The following is a 22,029-nucleotide window of genomic DNA, read 5'->3' as shown; positions in this document are numbered from 1 at the left end:
ATTGCTATCATGAGTCAGTACCTTATTTCTTGTAAAGTTTATAACCTCAGTTTTATTTGCAGACAAATTTGTTTCGTCATAGCATCTACTTACTCCGAGAATAAATATTTTAAAATGATCAGTTATTAAATAATCAAAGGTGAATCTCTCTCCTTCTTTCTTTCTCTCTCTCTCCTTCTCACTTTCTTTCTTTCTTCCTTCTCTCATCCACCTACATAACCTAATCTTCTCTTTGCGGGTTTTTAAGAAGTCCTCATATTTTTTTGTGTTCGTTGCTCAAGTGTCACGATTCGTATCCGCGAAGGCGCCTGCTTGTACTTATACATTCATTGATTTATTAGGCATTTTTATTGTCATTTTATTAAGAATTTTTCAGTCAGTTGATGCTTAGAACAATTAGTTTTTATCGTGCATCATTACGTCATTATTCAATTGCTCTCATTTTTACCTCCTATATAATCTCAGCAAAGACAAGATTTTGAACAGATTTGCTTGGATCTTCGAAGAACAACCATGATTCGGTGAGATTTCTTGCGTATTTCCCGTCATTTTTCTTCTCTTTCTGCCTCTCTTTCTATCTGTTGTCTGTATTTTACACTTTCTTTCTTCACACACACACACACACACATGACTGTTTGTTGACTTTTTCCGTCTTGTAAGGGTAATAACACCCAATTTTTCTGCTGTTTTAACGGCGATACTACATTCCAAAATATCACTTTCTTGTTTGTATCGTACGATATACATTCGACACTTCTAAAAACAAATGTAAGTTTGTTTATATACACACGTAGTTCTTATATATATATATATATATATATATATATATATATATATATATATATATATATATATATATATATATATATATATATATATAATACAACCGCTAAAATGTTAATTTAAAAGAAATCTTTGGCAGTGACATGGACTTCTTTTATATATAGCAATTAACGTACAGGAGGAATAAGCGGGCAGATTGTGAAATACATGAAGCAAAGGGGATAAGTGGGAGTAGAAACTTTTGAGAATCATTGATGCAGATGATTCTTCGTTGGCTTTAAATATTCGCCTTTGTTTAGCTGAAGACCTGACTGAGCAGACATAATGAAAGCCATTCAGCTATGACCACCCGTCTTTTTGAATCTCGAAGATAAGCATTCTTTTATCTCATATTCTATGCAAGACATGGTGTATCTGGAATGACATTATCCAATGTGTCATTCGCTAAGCATAAGGCGTGATCTGAGGCTAAATTTGACGGTATTTTTCTAACGAGTAAAGACGCCCTCCTTGGCTTTTATAACTGCTTGAGGTTGTAAGATGCGGTTGGTCTTATTTTGTTGAGATTGTTTAGCTACAGGTTAACTCTGATCAAAGTGTATGTATTATATATATATAAGTGAATGATGGAATGGAAGAAGCAGTTCTATGCGTGTATATGTGTGTGCATGTATAGATATACGCACATACTCATATCTGGTATTCAGACACACATATATAGAAACATAGACACACTATCTCGTTGAGATATATATAATGAAGCGTGCTTGTAATATATGATTGAAAATTAAATCATTAATGAAAGTATAACACTATTAGAAACAATTTTCGAATGAACTCCATTAATAAATGTCGATTGAGAAGTGAAAACTAACGTGTTATAAACGAAAAGGCCAGTTCTAAGTGAAGAGGAATATCAATTATTGCAAAAAGATAAGAAAATCAAGAAGTATCTTAAAAATCTGAAAGCTTACATTTAGAAAAATTTATGTCGTCTGTTTGCACATATCGGCTCAACAAATTGGAAGCATTTGTCTGTTGTGAACATAAAGGAATTTTGTGATGATAAAAAAAAAATGTAGTTTTGATTAGTTCGGGTGGAAATGAGACTAGTTTGCTACCGGAAATTCGCACAGATAAAATATATATTTTTTAATTAAGCGAAAAATGAGGAAAGAAGCATGAGATTTGTTGTTGTTTTCGCTCTTTTAACGAAGTGTAATTTCGTGAGCAATGAAACAATATGGTTTCCATCTCATATTTAGCTATTACTACTTTAAATGAACTTGACTTCATATTTGCTTTCTTTTAACAGTATTTCACCTAATTCCTCCCTTAACTAATCAATAACTTCCTTACTTGACTGATAGGAATGGTTAGTTCTATCATATCGTCTTCTAATTTCTTTTTCTGTTTTTTGGTTTTTGGTGTTCTGCTCTACGCGATGGTACACAAAACCAGTTTCAATTTAGTTATACACACACATGCGGATATTTGAATATCCTGAATATTTCGTTATATTTTGTGTTGTTTTGTTTTTGAATATAAGAAGAAAAGTAACAAACTATTACATTATTTATTGATAATTTATTTTCTTTTCTTTTTCAGTCCATCTTTAATCTTGTTACTAGCGGTTCTACCTTACATAGTTTTATGCTTGACACCCCTCCAAGATAAACAATGCCAAAGTGTCTACGCAAAAGCATCTAGAATAGTACGAAACAAATGTCTCTTTCAACGTTACGGATCTTGTAGCGGACGAAGGCATGGCGGAAGAAGATCGGGAGGAAGATCGGGAGGAAGATCCGGAACATCAGATGCCATTGATGAACGACAAAACAGTATGTATAGCATTCTTAGTAATAATGGCTTCTAATTTAGGTACAAGGTCAGCGATTTTAAGGGAATGAAATTAATCAGACACTATTGACCCTAGCATTTGATTGGCACTTTATTGCATTGACTCCGAAGGAATGAAATGCAATTTTGACCTCGGCGGAATTGGAACTCAAAGCATTTAAAACCAGAAGAAATATGGCAATGTGGTTTTTTTTTTCTCCCGCTATAAAGATTTTGTCAATCCACTGCCCTTCATAATTCCTGATTTAGCATAAGACCAGTATATATTTCTCAATCTGCATTTTATGTATTCCCTGATGGCCTATATGCAGTACGTGCAAATAGGCAATCAGCACCTTGTTAGCTATACGAAGCAGTGCGAAATTTTATAAGTTCCCGGGGAGCGATAAACTCCTTACATGTTCTACTTGCCTTCCCTAGAGGTGCTCTTTTCTTATGGGAGGTGTCTTTTAATTTATATTCTTTTAAAATATATTCCCACTATGTCCAACAATTTTACACTTCTATTCCTTCTCCATGCACCTACTCATCGCTGTCGCAAACGCTGGGGTAGTAAAACTGGTTGGGAACGGAAGATGGAACCGCTAATCATCGGCTCGTGACACTGAAGTAATTTTTTTATCGCCACCCTTGAAGCTATAACCAGTTGAACGACTGGTGGTGAACTAAAAGAAAGAAAGAAGGGAAACAACTTCTGGAACCTCTTGTTATTAATAATTCTGCTGTTGTCCACTGCTCTTTATCCTCTTCTGTCGTCCCATTTCTTCAGAGTAGAAAGCCTTCAAGTGGCCTTTACTTCCATACGTGGAACGGCTGGTCTTTCTGAATCAACCATCTCATTACTTTTCTTTGCGCATCCATGACGGGGCACAGCTCCAGATTGGCCCAGTGGTCTTCGGGTATCATTAGAACTTCTGATCACGTCGTTTCCAGTCATTTTGGCACCATTCAATATTTGCTGTGACGCAAATGTGACGCAAATGGGAAAACAAGCCAAGGGGCAATGTTATCACCAATGTGTTTCACCGCGTTGTTGTTGTTATTGCTATTTTTAACCTTCGGTGTTGTTGTTGTTGTTGTTTGACATCTTCCTGTTGTCGTTGTTATTCAACAGGTTGTTGTTACTGCCATACTTTTCTATTCAACAATGCCTATAGCGATAGTGGTGATAGCGTAGCAGTGCTGATTGAAAGAAAAGGAAGCCTTCTACTGTAAAAGAAATGCAAGGAAAATATTTTCCAACTCTTCTTTCTCTTTCTCAAGACTTTCTACTTCAATTCTGTCGTTTTTTGTTGGAGCGAAATCCTCTACTCTTTAAATGACTCGAAAATACTGGGAAATGTAACAGAAAGTGCAACAAACATTCGGAAGAATAAAAGAAAACCTCAGAAGAATAAAACAAACTACAACTTGGGTAACACTTACAGAGAGATGAAAATGCGTGGCACTATGCCTGAGGCAATTAATAATAATAATAATAATAATAATAATAATAGTAATAGTAAATGCCCGGATGCAGTACCAGGCAGTGGCTCTCATGGCTTCTGATCTTAACTGATTGGAGGTGTTATCTTGTACATTGTTTTGTCTGGGTATAAAAGATGGGCTACAGCAAATATTCTGCTCAATACCACAGATTTGCTTGTCAGTTGTTTGACCTTAACCAGTTGAGCATGTCCCTTGGTGGTTGATGATATGTGCATCTCTGATCATGAGAAGAAGTAGTGGGGGAGCATCATAGCCATGTGTTGAGAGGAATTCTTTAGGGTTTGGATAATTCACCTTTGGAAACATGGGTGTTTTGCTCAACATCCTTAAAAAAACCTTATTCAGGGACCTTTTGAGTGGGATGGGCTACTCGACCTGAAGAAAATTCTAACTGGGCCCCACCTGCGAGGTCATGCGCTGCTTATCTTGATATGAGATCTCCATGTCGCGCACATATGGTTGTGATGCATGTGCCTGGTGTACCCTTGTCAGACGGGTAGTCATGATGGGTATACTGGGCTTCGTATATTTTACCCCAGTCTCACTTTGATGGCATGCACTGCTCTCTCACTCAATAATAATAATAATAATAATAATAATAATAATAATAATAATAATAATAGTAATAATAATAATAACAACAATATAGGCGCAGGAGTGGCTGTGTGGTAAGTAGCTTGCTTACCAACCACATGGTTCCTGGTTCATTCCCACTGCGTGGCACCTTGGGCAAGTGTCTTCTACTATAGCCTCAGGCCGACCAAAGCCTTGTGAGTGGATTTGGTAGACGGAAACTGAAAGAAGCCCGTCGTATATATATGAATATATATATATATATATATATATATATATATATATATGTATGTATGTATGTATGTGTATGTATATGTTTGTGTGTCTGCGTCCCCCAACATCGCTTGACAACAGATGGTGGTGTGTTTAGGTCCCCGTAACTTCACGGTTCGGCAAAAGAGACCGATAGAATAAGTACTAGGCATCCAAAGAATAAGTCCTGGGGTCGATTTGCTCGACTAAAGGCGGTGCTCAAGCATGGCTGCAGTCAAATGACTGAAACAAGTAAAAGAGTAAAAAGAGAGTATAATAATAATAATAATAATAATAATAATAATAATAATAATAATAATAATAATAATAATAATAATAATAATAATAATAATAATAATAATAATAATCTTTCAACTTCCAGATCAAGCAGGACCCAATACACCCAATGGACCCGATGCACCCAATAATGCTGGAACTGGTAACACAGTTGTCGATATTGGAAACCTCACCCCAGCTGCTGCTGCTGCCGCCGTCACCGCTAGAAACGCTGCTACGGCTCAAGCTGCTGCTGCTGTCGCTGCTGCCAACGCTGCTGCTGAAACTGCAAATGCCGAAGCTGCAAACGCTGCCGCCGCCGCCGCTGCTGCTGCTGCCGTCGCCGCCGCTGCTGCTGCAGAAGAAGCTGCTGCCGTCGCTGCTGCCAACGCCGACGACCCCGAAGCCGTTGCCAACGCTACCGCCGCCGCTGCTGCTGCTGCCGACGCTGCTGCCCTAGCCACCAGTACTGCTGCCGATGCTGCTGCCACCAATGCCGCTGCCGACGCTGCTGTTGCGGCCGCCGCTGCCGCTGCTGAAGCCGCCGTCACTGCCGAAAATGCCGCTGCTGTTGCGGCCGCCGCTGCCGCTGCTGCTGCCGCCGCCGCTGCTGCCGCCGCCGCCGCCAATGACACTTTGGTAAACGGAGAAGCAGCAGAAGTTCTGCCGGATAACCAGTTGGCCATCGCGGAGACCGGTCTTGTATTTGTGGTCACTGGAAGACTGATTCAACAGCTGTAAGTCGATCGCTTAGTTTCTTCTCCTCTCCCTCCACCTTTTCATCATCATCATCACCATCATGATCATCGTTGCTCCGCCATCTCCGGCGGCTTGGCAGAATGGTTAGAATGGTTGAACAAAAAGGCGTGGCTGTAAGAAACTTGCTCCACAACAACATGGTTCCGGTTTCAATCCCACTGCGTGAGACCTTGGACAAGTGTTTTCTATTATAGCCTCGGACCGATTAAATCGTTGTGAGTGGATTTGGTAGGCGGAAACTGAAAGAAGCTCATCATATATATATACATAGGCGCAGGCATGGCTGTGTGGTAAGAAGTTTGCTTCCCAACCACATTGTACCAGGTTCAGTCCCATTTGGGAAAGTGCTTTCTACTATAGTCTTGTGATTTATATTAGTCCTTGTGACCATTAAGAAAAGAATAAATTATTTTTCAGGTTAGACGATGGAGCTATCACAGCAGAAAATCTTCTACCTGCAGTCCAGCCTCCTTTGGAACTTGTTGAGAATTGTCCGTTCGTCGAAGCCTTAACTTGTGATGTTGCAGCTCCTTACCGTTCTGCTGATGGCTCTTGTAACAACATTCAGTTCCCCTATCTTGGCCGATCAAACACTCCTTTCGATCGTTATTTGCCAGCTGTTTACGAAGACGGTAAGTTAGAATGAATAATCTCAAGAGTCGGAATTAATGTCACGCCCATCATAATGTCAATAGAGAAAGAGCCGGTTTCTAACCTAGATCCAAGGCTCCTTCACTGCATGTGTCTATGTGTGCAGTATTTGGAGTCAGTGCATGTGCAGATTTGTATGATTTTTTTTATGTCTGTTTTCTCACGTATATAGTTGCATATCCAGACATGCGCACTTAAATGATAAATTTCTGGGAAGTCCTACGACTTTTTACAGTTCCAATGATGACTTAGATCTGTTGTCTTCGAATCAGATTTAACCTTTCTGGTTCGGAGAAGCCTTAATTTCTCAAGATTGTTACTTAGGCAGTGTGCTACGTATCCTAGTGCCCTAATAATTACAAGAATAAACCTGAACTTGTAATCTGGGTAGAGTATTTTTCGCCGATCGTTAGCTTTAGGTTAACATCTGATAGGCAGCTGATTTCTGCTGCTATACTCAGTTTCTCTTCTCTATTCCAAATCACTATATCAAGTTGGTTATGTTTACAATTTATTGAGGTTTTAACTGAGACATTCCACCAGTGCTCCTTCTTATTATGCCTATGTATGCATGTATGTATGTATGTATGTATGTATGCATGTATGTATGTATGTATGTATGTATGTCTCTTCTATTTTTTAATTATTATAACTCTTCCACTGAGGGAGCCGGTTTCTAACAAAGATACAAGGCTCTATCTTTGGGATGTAGTTAACACAAACCGATTCACATTTGGAACTTGAGAAAAGTCTTGCTTTCTCCTTTCTGGTTTTGAGAACCTACATATGTATGTATGTATGTATGTATGTACATACATACAAAAATGCCTTGTTGTTGTTGAAATTCCAAAGAAACCTTGGATCTAGGTTAGAAACAGGCTCTTCCTCTATTAGCAAGAAATCTTGAAACAAGATTGAATAATGACATACATACATACATACATACATACATACATACATACATACATACATACATACATGTAAAATGGCATCGCGGGTTCGATTCTTCTGTAAATCCGCGGCTCGAGTTCCATTTTCAGTTTGTACTTATTTACTTACTTTCATGTTCCATTTCATTGACGGATTTCGAAAACGCACGGAAACCATAACATCCCGTTTCACTTTCTCTACAAATTTGAGGTTTTCTACAATATTATTTTCAAAAATAATAAAAGAAATCTTATACTTCAAAAATACACTGTGAATAAAATAAAATGAATTTTCTTTTTTGTTTCTCAATAGATCTCAGCGCTCCTCGTGCTACCGGTGTTAATGGAGGAAACCTTCCTGGAGCTCGATTGGTTAGTACAACATTCCATGGCGCCAGTACTGAAGAAAACGTCAATCCTGATTTTACCCATCTGAAAACAATGTTCGGTGTATTCCTCAACCACGATCTTCAAGATTATCCTGCTATGCCAACAAGTGGTAAGATCTTGTATAAATATACACGGCCTTATATGGAATATGTAATTGGTCTAATATAAATTCATATATGTGTGAACGTGTGTGTGTGTGTGAAATGAGAAAGAGAGAAAAGGTAAGAGGGAAAGAGGGAGTGATTACGAGAGAAAGAAATTGTAGATGAGAGAATAGGTAAACTGTGAGGTTACTTTCAAATTACGATATCTTCAAGAACAATGCCAATGACTTTTCCAAATTTCCTTGATCGAATTCAAAGACTGAATTGATACCCTTACTAAATGCATTACTGCTTCTTATTCGCAATGGCTTCGTCAAATTCCAGTAAAATAATAATAATAATAATATTAACAATAATAATAATAATAATAATAATAATAATAATAATAATAATAATAATAATAATAATAATAATGCCCGGATGCAGTACCAGGCAGTGACTCTCATGGCTTCTGATCTTAATTGATTGGAAGTGTTATCATGTACATTGTGTTGTCTTGGTATAAAAGATGAGCTACAGCAAATATTCTGCTCAATACCACAGATTTGCTTGTCAGTTGTTTGACCTTAACCAGTTGAGCATGTCCCTTGGTGGCTGACGATATGTGCATCTCTGATCGTGAGCAGAAGTAGTGGGGGAGCATCATAGCCATGTGTTGTTGAGAGGAATTCTTTGGGGTTTGAATAATTTACCTTTGGAAACATGGGTGTTTTGCTGAACATCCTTAAACAAACCTTATTCAAGGAACTTTTGAGCGGGATGGGCTACTCGACCTGAGGAAAATTCTAACTGGGTTCCACCTGCGAGGTCATGCGCTGTTTATCTTGATATGAGATCACCATGTCGCGCACATATGGTTGTGCTGCATGTGGCTGGTGTACCCTTATCTCGTTGTTTAATCCATTTATAAAATAACGACTATTTTCTTCTTGTTCTTTTCTACCAGGTGACTGCTGTGAAACTGATGACATGTAAGTAATACCATATTAAAGGTGATGAATTGACGGAATTAGCAGAACGTCAGATTGAACTCTTGACGGTATTCGATTCGGCTCTCTGCTCTCTGTGTTCCAAACCTGCTCAAATTAAATTTCCCTTTCATCCTTTAGGGGTCGATAAATACAGTACCGATTTATTACTTGGGTCAATTCTTTTTTTTTTTTTTTCTCTCTCTCTCTCTCTCTGGACTACATATATGACTTAAAACGTCCAGCCATGTCACATAGCATCGCACTGATTTGGTCTGAGAATGACATTAAAGATACAAATGTTTGCGGAATACTCAACCGCTAACACGTTAATTTCACCAGTATAAATTCAGTTGGTTGAGCGACTTAATGGTCTTCAGTTGGGTAGAGACATAGTATAGCTGGGAAGATGGATCAATGAATCACACCCCGTCCTTTGAGAGACTGCCTGGGTCTAAGCAACAAGACCCGGTATTTTATGAGGAGAAGATGGTTCAATGAATCACATCTCATCTTTCGAGGGGTGATTCATTGATCCATGCTGAAAAGCTCGATCAGAATTGACCTGGGGTCTAAACAACAACATCCAGTGTTATATGAGAAGTGTGTATGGTTAAGAAGCTGACGTTTCAGCCAATGCACTTTGTTTCTTTTCGAGGTACTTAATTCTCAAAAGATACGCTCCACGTAGCTATAAACAGATGAGAACTTACAGCTGAATACTGAAATTCAGTGGTCGGCAAAGTTATCAATATTGATCTTTGGGGTTTCTATGTAATCGATGTGGAGGCGCAATGGCCCAGTGGGCGTTGTGAGTGTTTATTGAGCAAAAACACCTAAAGCTCCACGAGGCTCCGGCAGGGTATGGTGGCGAACCCTGCTGTACTCTTCCACCACAACTTTCTCTCATTCTTTCTTCCTGTTTCTGTTGTGCCTGTAATTCAAAGGGTCAGCCTTGTCACACTGTGTCACGCTGAATATCCCCGAGAACTACGTTAAGGGTACACATGTCTGTGGAGTGCTCAGCCACTTGCACGTTAATTTCACGAGCAGTCTGTTCCGTTGATCGGATCAACTGGAACCCTCGACGTCGTAAGCGACGGAGTGCCAACAACAACAACAACTATGTAATCGATAAACACCAGAGGAGGCTGAATTGTTAACGAACGGAATCTGGAAGAGTGCAGTAATTTTACTCTCTGATCCTCAACTAAATATCGATGCAATAACTTGCATTTGCCACACATATTTCACATTAAGCAGTCTAACTATACCAATATAATACCACTGAATTTTTATTATTCTTTATCAATTTCGTTGAGTAGTTTCATTAAATTTCTTCAAATATTTCTTATTAAAATCGCTTCGGCAAAAGTAACCGATAGAATAAGTAGCAGGCTTAGAATAAAAGTACTAGGATCGATACATCCGACTAGAAATTCTTCAAGGCAGTGTCCTAGCATGGCCGCAGTCTAATGACTGAAACAAGTAAGAGATAAAAGATACGTTTTAATTTTAGATATAGAAATTTACATGGTAGGAACCAATAAGTACTCAACGATCCCATGAAGAGGTCACTGGTATATGAACTCGCTGCCTCTTGCTGTAATTAAACGGAAACACGATGCAATAAATTAATGAGCGTTCTGAGTTACGTTGCTAAATTCAAGTTATTGTTTTGGTTTGTCCCATGTAACGTGGTAGTTCTTATTTGAACAAATTCTATCCCTATCACACCAAAACAAAATTGGATATGAATATCGTTGATTTAAGGCGGCGAGCTGGTAGAATCGTTGGTACGCCGGACAAAATAAGTACCAGTTGAGCACTGGAGTCAATGTAAATTTCAAGCCTGGTACCTATAGTAGATAAGAAGGCGGTGAGATGGCAGAATCGTTGGCACGCCGGGCAAAATGCTTAGCGGCATTTCGTCAGTCTTTACACCCCGAGTTCAAATTCCGACTTTCATCCTTCGAGGTATCGATAAAATAAGTACCAGTTGAGCACTGGGGTCGATGTAATCGACTTACCCCTTACCCGAAATTGCTGGCCTTGTGCTAAAATTTGAAAGCAATATGAATATCGTTGATGTTTTAATGGCTCGATATTGAGCGACTTTGTTCAGCCTACCTCTCCGGTAACAATAATTTTTTTAAAAATCATTTCTTATCTATTCAGCGACATCTGCTTTCCTATCGCCATCCCAGAAGACGATCCCTTTTTCGCTCAATACGGTAGAACATGCATGGCATACACCCGTAGCCTAGCCACTCCCCCACTTTCCTGCGCTTTGGGTAAGTATGCTTACGTCATTTATAATCTTTAAGGCGGCGAGCTGGCAGAAATGTTGACACGCTGGGCGAAATGCTTAGCGGCATTTCGTCTGTCTTTACGTTCTGAGTTCAAATTCCGCCGAGGTCTGTTTTGCCTTTTATCCTTTCGGGGTCGATAAATTAAGTTCCAGTTGCGTACTGGGATCGACCTAATCGACTGGCCTCCTCCCCAAAAGTTACGGGCCTTATGCCTAGAGTAGAAAAGATTATTTGTAATATTTAACGCGGCGAGCTGGTAGAAACGTTAACACGCCGGGCGAAATGCTTAGCGGTATTTCTTCTCTCTGAGTTCAAATTCCGCCCAAGTCGGCTTTGCCTTTTATCCTTTCGGGATTGATAAATTAAGTACCAGTTGCATACTGAGGTCGATATAATCGACTGCGCCACTCCCCAAAATTTCGGGCCTTGTGCCTAAAGTATAAAAGATTATTCTTAATCTTTGTCTGAGGAAAAATTAATAAAAATGTTGCTTTTTTTCGAAAAATATTAAAGGCAAATAACAAAACAATTCACGAATTTAGATGCTGCTTGCTAACAGCAGCTTTAGTTTCGACAAGCATTTCAAATGTCCAGATGCGATGTATATGTATTTATTTACTTTATTTCTAATTTATGAATCTTTGTGGCTTCGAAAATGTAAGAGTAATCTTGGCGAGAAAGTTGTAGAAAACCTGGAGGAGAGTTGGTTCGTCGTTTCTCCTCACTGATTCTAGAGACCCTGGTCGATTTTGCCTTTCATTCTTTCAGGGTCAATGAAATAAGTGCCAGTTGAGCACTGGGGGTCGATATAACCGACTTAGCCCCTCCCCCTAAATTGCTGGCCTTGTGCCAAAATTCAAAATCAGTATCATGAATGTCGTTTTGTTGATGCGTGTAACAGTTTGTAAAATAGTTTCTTTCATTATCATATTTCAGGTCCACGTGAACAGTTGAACGGCGCAACTAGCTACATAGATGCATCTCAAGTGTATGGCTCAGATTTGACTAGGCAAACCACACTAAGGACAATGACTGGTGGTAAGTTTTATGTTTGTGGGTGAGTGTATGTTATGTCCATCATGTCTTTTCCTTGTGTGTGTGTGTGTAGGAGAGAGAAAGAGAGAGAGTATTCCTATTTATGCGTACGTACGCGTGTATGCATACATAATTTGTATTCGTTCTTATGAGGTCGATTTAAATTATTTTGTCTTCTATATTTGCAGGACTAATGCGAACAACCCCGACTGATGACCTCGACCTTCTACCCCAGTCTAACACCACATTCTGTCTTGCCTCTGAAGGAAACCTCTGCTTCATTGGAGGTGGGTTATTCTCTTAATTATCAATGTATATTTTAACAGAGTTAGCAGTCTTTAGGGAGGTGCATGGCTTAGTGGTTAGGGTGTTGGATTCACGATCGTAAGAGTGTTGTTTCGATTCCTGAACTGGGCGATTCGTTGTGTTTTTGAGCAAAACACTTCGTTTCACGTTGCTCCAGTCCACTCGTCTGGTGAAAATGAGTAATCCTGCGACGGACTGGCGTCCCGTCCCGTGCAGGGAGGTGTATATACATCAGAGAAACCGGGAAATCATCCTTATGCTTCATCCTTATGCTCCTTACAGTGGACTCACTTTAGGGACGTCGATGAAATGCACTGCGGTAATTATTCAGGCTCCACCGAAGTTAATCAGGCATTTTATCCTTCGTGGGGTCGATATATAAAGTATAAGAACTATAGCAGTAGACTGGCAGAAACGTTGAAGTGTGGGACCAAATACCTTGCGATATTCGTTCCACCTCTGACGGTTCTGGGTTCAAATCTCATTACGGCCAACTTAGTTGGTAGACTCCAAGCGTCACCCGGTTTAACACCACCACCTGATCCTTGGTGGTCTTCAGCGGAGTCAACCCTGTTGTAAACATTGAGGTCAGGTCTCCGGGACTAGAATATCTTCCTCCCTTCTTCCAACATTATCGGAAACCCTTTAAAGGATCTTGAGCACTGATCTTTTCTTAGAGGTTGTATACTTTAGTAACTTGCTTTGCAAACACATGACTTTTGGGTTCGGTCCCACTGTGCGGTACCTTGGGCAAGCGCTTTCTACAATAGCTCCAGGCCGACAAATGACTTGTCAGTGAATCTTCTAAACGATAACTGTGTGAAAGCCTCTGTGTGTGTGTGTGTGTGTGTGTGTGCGATTGTGTGTGTGATAAAATAATGTGCCAATGTAAAATACCAATTTACTTCAATATTTGAATGATGTGTGTCAAAACAAAACATCAAATGGAATTCTTTAACACGTTAGGACCATGTTTCTACTTCTACCGCTTTTCTCCCTCTCTATTCGCATGTGTGTGTGTGTGTGTGTGTGTGTGTAAGTGTGTGTGCATATGTGGGACGAGATAGATAGGTTGAAAGAAAGGGAGAGATAGGCAGATGGATAAAATCTTCTGCGAGCGAGTTTCAATACAAGAACACATAGTGTTTGGGTAGTCCAACCTTAACCACTACTCCACTGTTCCAGGCAATTGCTAAATAACAATGACACTTGACTAACAGACCTCTTCTGTACTAAATACGTGATTTATAAAGTAAAATCTATCTAGAATTTCGAGGAATCCGGTACAAGTTTACGTCATCAATACATTTACAATATACATGGTGCGGCAGAAAGGTTGCCCTGATTTCAATAATTAATAAAAAAATATACAGAAGAAGATGCATGAAAAAACGTTGGATTTCTAAGAAGTTCATTAAATGTCATTTTTTCCGTTTCAGGTAGTATCCACCATCGCCTGGAGCATCGTTTTTTCTTGTACCTTCAAGCGGTTTTTTTAATTTTTTTTTTTTATTAATCTTTGAAATTGGGGCAACCTTTCTGTCGCGCCCTGTATTTATTTCCATTACCGTTTCATATCAATATAACACTTCACTCATTTTAACATGCTTTTTGTTTGGTTTTATTTTTGTTATGTTTTTTCCCCGCTTCAGGTGATAATCGAGTTAATGTACAACCTATGATGATGTCCCAACACACACTCTTCCTTCGAGAACACAACCGCGTAGCTAACGTTCTGAGCACCGCCCAACCAGATTGGACCGACGAAATCGTCTTTCAAGAAGCTCGCAAAATCGTCATTTCTGAGATGCAACACATTGCATACGACGAATATCTACCCAAAGTACTCGGCCCTGATATTATGAACACCTACAATCTGAACTCACTTACAGAAGGTTACTCCTTGTACATAGGTAACATCAATCCTGCTGTTCGTAATGGTTTCGGCGCTGCTGGTATTATCTACAGTCACTCCGGAATTAGAAGCCTTATTTCCATTGGAGAAACTCAGAATGCTCTTAGTTCCCTGTTCTATAACGCAGATGTTTTCTATGGAGAAACCGATGCCCCTACTTTAGTTTACCGAGGACTTATCTCTGATTTGGCACAAGAAGTTGACAGGTAAAACCATTTGTTGAGGATAGTAACGCTAAGAGCAAAGACGTTTGAGTTTTCATACATAATGTAACCTATATTGATACTTTATTCAATATCTGCTGAAACAACATCCTCCGAGGGGATGTTTCAGCTAGTATCGAATAACGGTATAATTACATCTTCCTTATAGTGTTTGAGTATTTTTATTGTCGATGTTGATGTTCTTTTTGTCTAAGAACTTCATTCCCGACACCGAGAACTTGCGGCCTTCTGAAGGAGTAAGTGTATCATTTTGAAAGATTAAGTGCGGCTTTCCGACAGAAGCCACATTTAAACCTTTCTCTCAACGACAGAGAAAAAAAGTTAATATATTATTGCCGTTTTGATTTACATTCATTTAAACCTATCTTTCACCTAAATACAATTTTTAGAAACACCTGTTTGTATTTCTTTATCGACATCTGTAATTACTTGTTTAAAGTAATTATTTTGTGTTAAAACTTTAAAATCCGAAGAAATTTTCAAAATAATTTTTCTTTTTAAGTTACTGTCGGGAGACATCGTTCGATTCTTTTCGTTTTTTACATTTTGTTAGAGCGTTTAGGAAAAATTACGTTACAAATGAACAGGTTTGTTATTTTATAGAAATAAAAAGCAGTGTATTTCGCTTTTGGATTTGGTTTACAAGATCCTTTATGTGAGTTCGTGAGTGGAAACTTTACCGGTGAGTGTATCAAATAAGGCACTAAAAGAGAATGACTCTCCCCAGACACAACAAAAAGGCAGAATATTTCAATAGAAATATGGTAACAAAATGGAGGCGCAATAGCCCAGTGGTTAGGGCAACGGACTTGCGATCATAGGATCGTGGTTTCGATTCCTAGACCGGGCGTTGTGAGTGTTTATTGAGCGAAAACACTTAAAGCTCCACGAGGCGAACCCTGCTGCACTCTTTCACCACAACTTTCTCTCACTCTTACTTCCTGTTTCTGTTGTGCCTGTATTTCAAAGGGGCCAGCCTTCTCACACTGTGTCACGCTGAATCTCCCCGAGGATTACGTTAAGGGTACACGTGTCTGTGGAGTGCTCAGCCACTTGCACGTTAATTTCACGAGCAGGCTGTTCCGTTGATCGGATCGACTGGAACCCTCGACGTCGTAAGCGACGGAGTGCCAACACACATGGTAACAAAATAGTTTTAAAAGATGAAGACATATAGGATTGTAACAGCTAGAATGCCTTTGACCATCAGTCTTCTCGGTTCGAACGGAGCTGAACTAAATAACAATAGTTACGGTAGCCGTTATGTGTACATTGTTATTCTTTTTTTTTTCTTTTTTTTGCAGACTGATGTCGGAAGATCTAACCAACAGATTAGTTGAAACAGCCCCAGGAAATGGCTGGGATTTAGCTGCACTAGACATCCAGCAAGGACGTGATAACGGAATCCCAACATACACAGCTTGGAGACAGTGGTGTGGATTGTCTGTTCCTGAAAACTTCACAGACCTCGTAGACCACACTGAAGAAAATCAAAACCTTCTTTCACAACTTTACGAGTGAGTTCATCTCTCTCTCTCTCTTTATGTCTCTTTTTCTCCCTTTCCCTCTCTCCCCTTCCTCTTTCTCTCCTTTTCTCTTTCTCTCTCCCCTCTCTCTCTCTTTCTCCCCCTCTCCCGCTCTGTCAGTCTGTCTGTCTGTCTCTCTCACACACACACACACATTCACACCCACGTAATGCCTAGTGCCAGTATTAGAAATCAATATCTAACGATATTCATGTTATCAGATTTATAAATATTATTCCTTTTAACTTTCCAGCCCTTCCTACGAATATAAACATGGAGTCAAATATAGGCGCCCTTCGCTTTATCACAGTATGACATTCTTGAGAACTTTGCCGCGGTGTAAGATTTCGTGACGCAAAATAATTTCCTCTCACTTTAACTTCTATGCAAAGAGAAAGCCAGTGATAAGTGGGTTTCTCGTTACGGAACTCCATGTTACAGAAATATTTTCAGGAATGCAACGATTCCGCAACACGAAGGGTGCCTTGAGTTTATATTACATATATTTTGAAGTTTTAAAATAATAAGGGTGTCCATGAAGAAGTGCGTAAGTTATCCCTTGATCGGAGATCAGACATTACTGAAATTGTTGTGCAGTGCTACGCAAAAAAGAGGCAGCCAATCCGTAACCACATAGTTGCGAAACAGCTTCTTAAACGCACAGACATTCCTGCAACCAAGTTACTATCAAAAATCGAAATTAGCTCGTCTTTAACGTATGTTAATTCCTCGGGTAACTTTCTCTTATCGCATCTTTTATCTCTTACTTGTTTCTCTCATTGGAAAGCAGCCATTCTGGGGCATAAATTTGAAGGGGTTTAATCAAACAAGTCGACCCCACCCCCAGTACGTACTTTTTAAGTTCTGTACTTATTCCAGCGGTCACTGCTAAGTTAAATAAACCAACGCCAGTTGTCAAACAGGATGGGAAAAATGCAAACACAAAGACACACACACACACACACATAAATATATATGTATGATGGACTTCCAACAGTTTTCTATTTCTTTATTGGCCACAAGGGGCTAAACATAGAGGGGACAAACAAGGACAGACAAACGGATTAAGTCGATTACATCGACCCCAGTGCGTAACTGGTACTTTATTTATCGACCCCGAAAGGATGAAAGGCAAAGTCGACCCCGGCGGAATTTGAACTCAGAACGTAAAGGCAGACGAAATAACGCTAAGCATTTCGCTCGGTGTGCTAACGATTCTGTCAGCTCGACTTCCACACAGTTTCCGTCTACCAAATTCACTCACAATGCATTAGTTGACCCGGAGCTAGAAGACATATGCTCAAGAAACCGCGCAATACGACTGAACCTGAAATTTGAGAAGTGAACGTTTTAACCATACGCCCAAACAAACACATTTCTGCATGTAAGAGATCTCAGTTTTTCCCATTACCCCCATTTATACTAATAACACATTTTTGTCTTTACATTTTTCAGGAGTGTTGCCGATATTGACGTATGGAGTGGTGGTGTGTCTGAAACTCAAGTTGCAGGTGGCGGTGTTGGTCCTACATTAGCTTGCATTACAGCACGACAGTTCCAAGCTTTGAAAGTCGGAGACAGATTCTGGTACGAAAATGCCGGCCCCAACCAGTTATCGCTCGGTAATACAAAAAGTCTTTTAATGACCAGCTTTTATGTATGTTTAAATTAGAACGGCGTTAGGATGCCAAAATCAGTAGAGTCACTCAAAATGTGGTATCTCGATAGAAAGTCAAACAAAATGTGATATCTCGGTAGAGAGCCAGACAAAACGAGATACTTCGTTGTGAGTCTCTAATGTTATTTGGAGTCAATTCAGTCAGTTAAATTGCCTACACAGCAGTAATCACGATAGCTGCAACATTCGGATTTTCCAAGTGGGCTTAGCGTAAGCTGGATGCAGAAAGTGACCAGTGAGCAACTCTATGGCCACATCTTCTATTGACGGGAAATATAGCAGGAAAATTTGCATTTTGCCGGACACTGCCAAAGTCACGCACCTAGAGTCACCATTTTGAAACCAACCCAAGCTATGGTCAAGACTCTGATAGCCGGTAGTGGTGTTACGATTGCTGACGAACTTGGAACACTAACAATGTAAGGGAATATGATTTCCTCGTCTTAACGTGTAGGTGTGAAATATCATCGATAGATAATGATTGTTGTATTCACTTATGTCCTGACTTCGAATCTCACCTGTCGACTTGATTTTTTTTTTTTTACCATTATTGTATCGATAAAGAAGAGATCAAGTATTTTATTCCTCTCTCAAAAGATTAGTGACATGGTGCCATTCTTGGCTATACCATCTCTTAATTGTAGTCGAGGTTCTTCACTCTACAATAGCACGGCCTTGGAGATTGAAACGGCTTTGTCTTTGTTTGCTTGTTTGTTTGTTTTAAGGCTAGGAAAAGAAATATATGTTATAAGTGGAAGGTGTCAACTGTCTCGGATTAAGTGGTGTACGGGGTTATTTTCGGGTAAAGATATTTCTAACAGGTGAATTTCTGGCCTATAATAAATATCCCTCTCTAACAATGTTCCATTTTAGATACTTTGGCTGCTGTAAGAAATGTTACAATGTCTCGATTAATCTGTGACAACACCAACATCGAACAGATCCAAGCTGATGCTTTTCTGCGAATCTCTGACACGTAAGTTTTGTTTAGTTTATATTATTTCGTTTTATGTTACAGCATATGTTGCTCACTTAGGTAAACATTTGGTGTATTCTGTCATCAGAGATGAAGAAATTTAGTAAACAAATGGCTTGCTTTTTTTTAAAAAAAGCGCTCTTATGAGTTGTACTTCTCCACCGATGTTAATTAATATATAACTAGTCACATGTTTATCTGAGATAATCTCGAGTGGTTTCGTGGTACTTTCGATTGGTAAGAGCGAATTGTCTGCATGAACATGAACATATGTTACACATATACAATATGGTGTTTCAGGAGAAAGTCAGGACAAAAATATTGGACAAATCCATTATACATACGTGTGTGTGTGTGTGTGTGTGTGTCGTATGAAAAGCAAGATGGTGGTCCAGCATGTTCTTAGCTAAAAACATACAGTAAAAGAGTGAAAGTTGTTTTTTTAATACCTTCTACGGATTGCTCGAGGCTTACTAACTTCCTACACCTTGATCCTTGGATCTTACCTCTACACCCCGTCCCCCATATATATATATATATATATATATATAAAAACAAAAGTAAATGAGTATATGCATATATACGTACAGGTATGTGCATACCGACATCCACCTGTATGTATAGGTGCATATCTGGGTACAGGACATTGCAAACAAACGTAGACGAGAACACACGAGCCACATAGAGAACATTCTACTTCATCAGCTACCCACGTTTTAACACTGGCGTTTCGACGAGCTTCGGGCCTTCAGCTATAGTGGAGATTAAAAACGACTACATATTATCCGGAAATGCAAACAGCTACGCGCACGCACATACACAGAGAGTGTATAACGATATATATATATATAATTCTTTAATAGTACATTTTTAAATCTATTTTCTTTTTCTTTTTCAACAGTAACCCCTTGGTGGACTGTGACAGTTTGCCAGCTGCTGATGTCTGCGCTCTGGTGAGAAGTTACGGTGCTTGGTCTGCTTGGACTGCTTGCGTTGATGGCCAGATGAGTCGAACTAGAACTTGTGCCGCCCCAGTTGATGGTCCTTGTTCTTGCGATGGGGTAGCAGTAGAAACCCAAGTACAAGTGTGTCGAAACCGAGGCCAGCAATAAAGGATATAAGCACAAGACAACGATGATAATGAAATGAATATATAAATGTCTATGGAATATGATTGTGAATAAATATTTTCCTTGTCTGCTTTATTTCATCTCATCTTCTTTTCGGTTTTTTTTTTCGTATTTTTTATTATTATTAACATCTCTATAGTGGAGGCACAATGGCCCAGTGGTTAGGGCAGCGGACTCGCGGTTTCGATTCTCAGACCGGGCGTTGTGGGTGTTTATTGAGCGAAAACACCTAAAGCTCCACGAGACTCCGGCAGGGGATGGTGGTGAGTCCTGCTGTATTCTTTCACCACAACTTTCTCTCACCCTTACTTCCTGTTTCTGTTATGCCTGTAATTCAAAGGGTCAGTTTTGTCACACTGTGTCACGCTGATTATCCCCGACAACTACGTTGAGGGTACACGTGTCTGTGGAGTGCTCAGCCACTTGCACGTTAATTTCACGAGCAGGCTGTTTCGTTGATCGGATCAACTGGAACCCTCGACGTCGTAAGCGACGGAGTGCCAACAACTTCTCTATGCCGTTATCTTGAGAAAATTACAGTGTTAGAGACCCTGACGGTTTCAAATTATTTTGAGGAACGATACAACTGAAGGTTTCCTCGTTGGCTCAATGGAATGGCATTTGCTTCTTTTCATGCACAATGCAGTATCATCTCGCACAACGCTATTCAATCAGTCCTTTCCGTTCATAATTTTGAAGGAGATTAGGTTTCTGTTTATAGCAAGTCAGACACACACACACACACACACACAGAGGGACTCTTTTGTTATTTTTAAGGAAACAAGGAAACATCTTGATGTCCAAGGAAGCAGTTTTAAAGACATTGACTGATATATATATATCGTTTGATTTCTGTAATACTTACCACTGTATTTTTGGCGATTAAATAACGGATTTTGACTGTTATTTCAAGCAGGTAGACGTATTTAGTATGTCCTTTGATTTATATATATATATATATATATACATACACACACAAGAGCAGTGCCTGTATTTGGTGCTCAATTGACTTCTCTGAGAATCTTTAGCCAAAATACTGCCAAGGTTAATAAAACAACTGGCACTCCGTCGGTTACGACAACGAGGGTTCCGGCTGATGTGACCAACGGAACAGCCAGCTCGTGAAATCAACGTGCAAGTGGCTGAGTACTCCACGGAGAAGCGTACCATTAATGTAGTTCACAGGGAAATTCGGCGTGACACAGAATGTGACAAAGCTGGCCCTTTGAAATACAGGTACTACTCATTCTTACCAGCTGAGTGGGCTGGAACAACGTGAAATAAAGTGTCTTGCCCACGGACGCAATGCGTTGCCGAGAATTGAACACATGACCTTACGACCGTGAGACGAATACCCTAGTCACTAAGTCACGCGCCTTAAATATTTGTTGGGTGACACTGCTCAATTATGAGATGAGTAAAACTCATGTTTATTACTAGTTCAGACCACGTTGGTGGGTCGACTGACCGCTGACTGCTACTGCTACGAGATGAGACTACTACTAACAATGGAGTTGCTAACTACTCCCAGCTACCATATGGGAGGTAAATTTAGCAAAGTGAACGAGAATAGCCTCCCTTGTGCGTATCAGCAAAGACTGGAAATAAAGATAATGAAAGCTTTGTGTTGCTTAGAGAAAACCAGCCGTTATCAGTGAAAGATGTGGAATAATTACAGAGGAAGAACATCGAAGAAAAGAACAGAGTTGGAAACACTGAGTCTGAGAGGCAAGATTATAAAAGAAAACATACAGAGATGTTGTCGTGTATACACACTTTAAAACAGTAACTCCTTTTCATCATCATTTTAATGTTTACTTTCCCATGGACCTTTGAGGCAAATTTTCTACAACCGAATGCCGTTGCTGTCGCCAACCCTTGTTTCCAGGTAGGT

General features: G+C 39.6%; 1 protein-coding gene across 1 annotated transcript; it reads left to right on the top strand.

The window, feature by feature from the left end:
• The first annotated feature begins 484 nt into the window (after nucleotides 1–484).
• Nucleotides 485–20,215, top strand: LOC106880475 (salivary peroxidase/catechol oxidase). Its single transcript, XM_089338061.1, has 14 exons — nucleotides 485–521; nucleotides 2,392–2,624; nucleotides 5,339–5,969; nucleotides 6,409–6,623; nucleotides 7,885–8,070; nucleotides 9,012–9,036; nucleotides 11,212–11,327; nucleotides 12,282–12,383; nucleotides 12,569–12,667; nucleotides 14,339–14,807; nucleotides 16,130–16,342; nucleotides 17,807–17,973; nucleotides 18,903–19,005; nucleotides 19,907–20,215. Exons 1-14 carry the CDS (start codon nucleotides 514–516, stop codon nucleotides 20,115–20,117), a joined length of 2,778 nt encoding a protein of 925 aa, XP_089194187.1. The 5' UTR covers nucleotides 485–513; the 3' UTR covers nucleotides 20,118–20,215.
• Nucleotides 20,216–22,029: the final 1,814 nt, after the last annotated feature.

The sequence above is a fragment of the Octopus bimaculoides genome, chromosome 20, assembly GCF_046866305.1.
Source record: "Octopus bimaculoides isolate indiv1 chromosome 20, ASM4686630v1, whole genome shotgun sequence".
Classification (NCBI taxonomy): domain Eukaryota; kingdom Metazoa; phylum Mollusca; class Cephalopoda; order Octopoda; family Octopodidae; genus Octopus; species Octopus bimaculoides.
The sequence above is the reverse complement of the archived record's forward strand: the minus strand, read 5'-3'. Positions and strand labels throughout refer to the sequence as shown.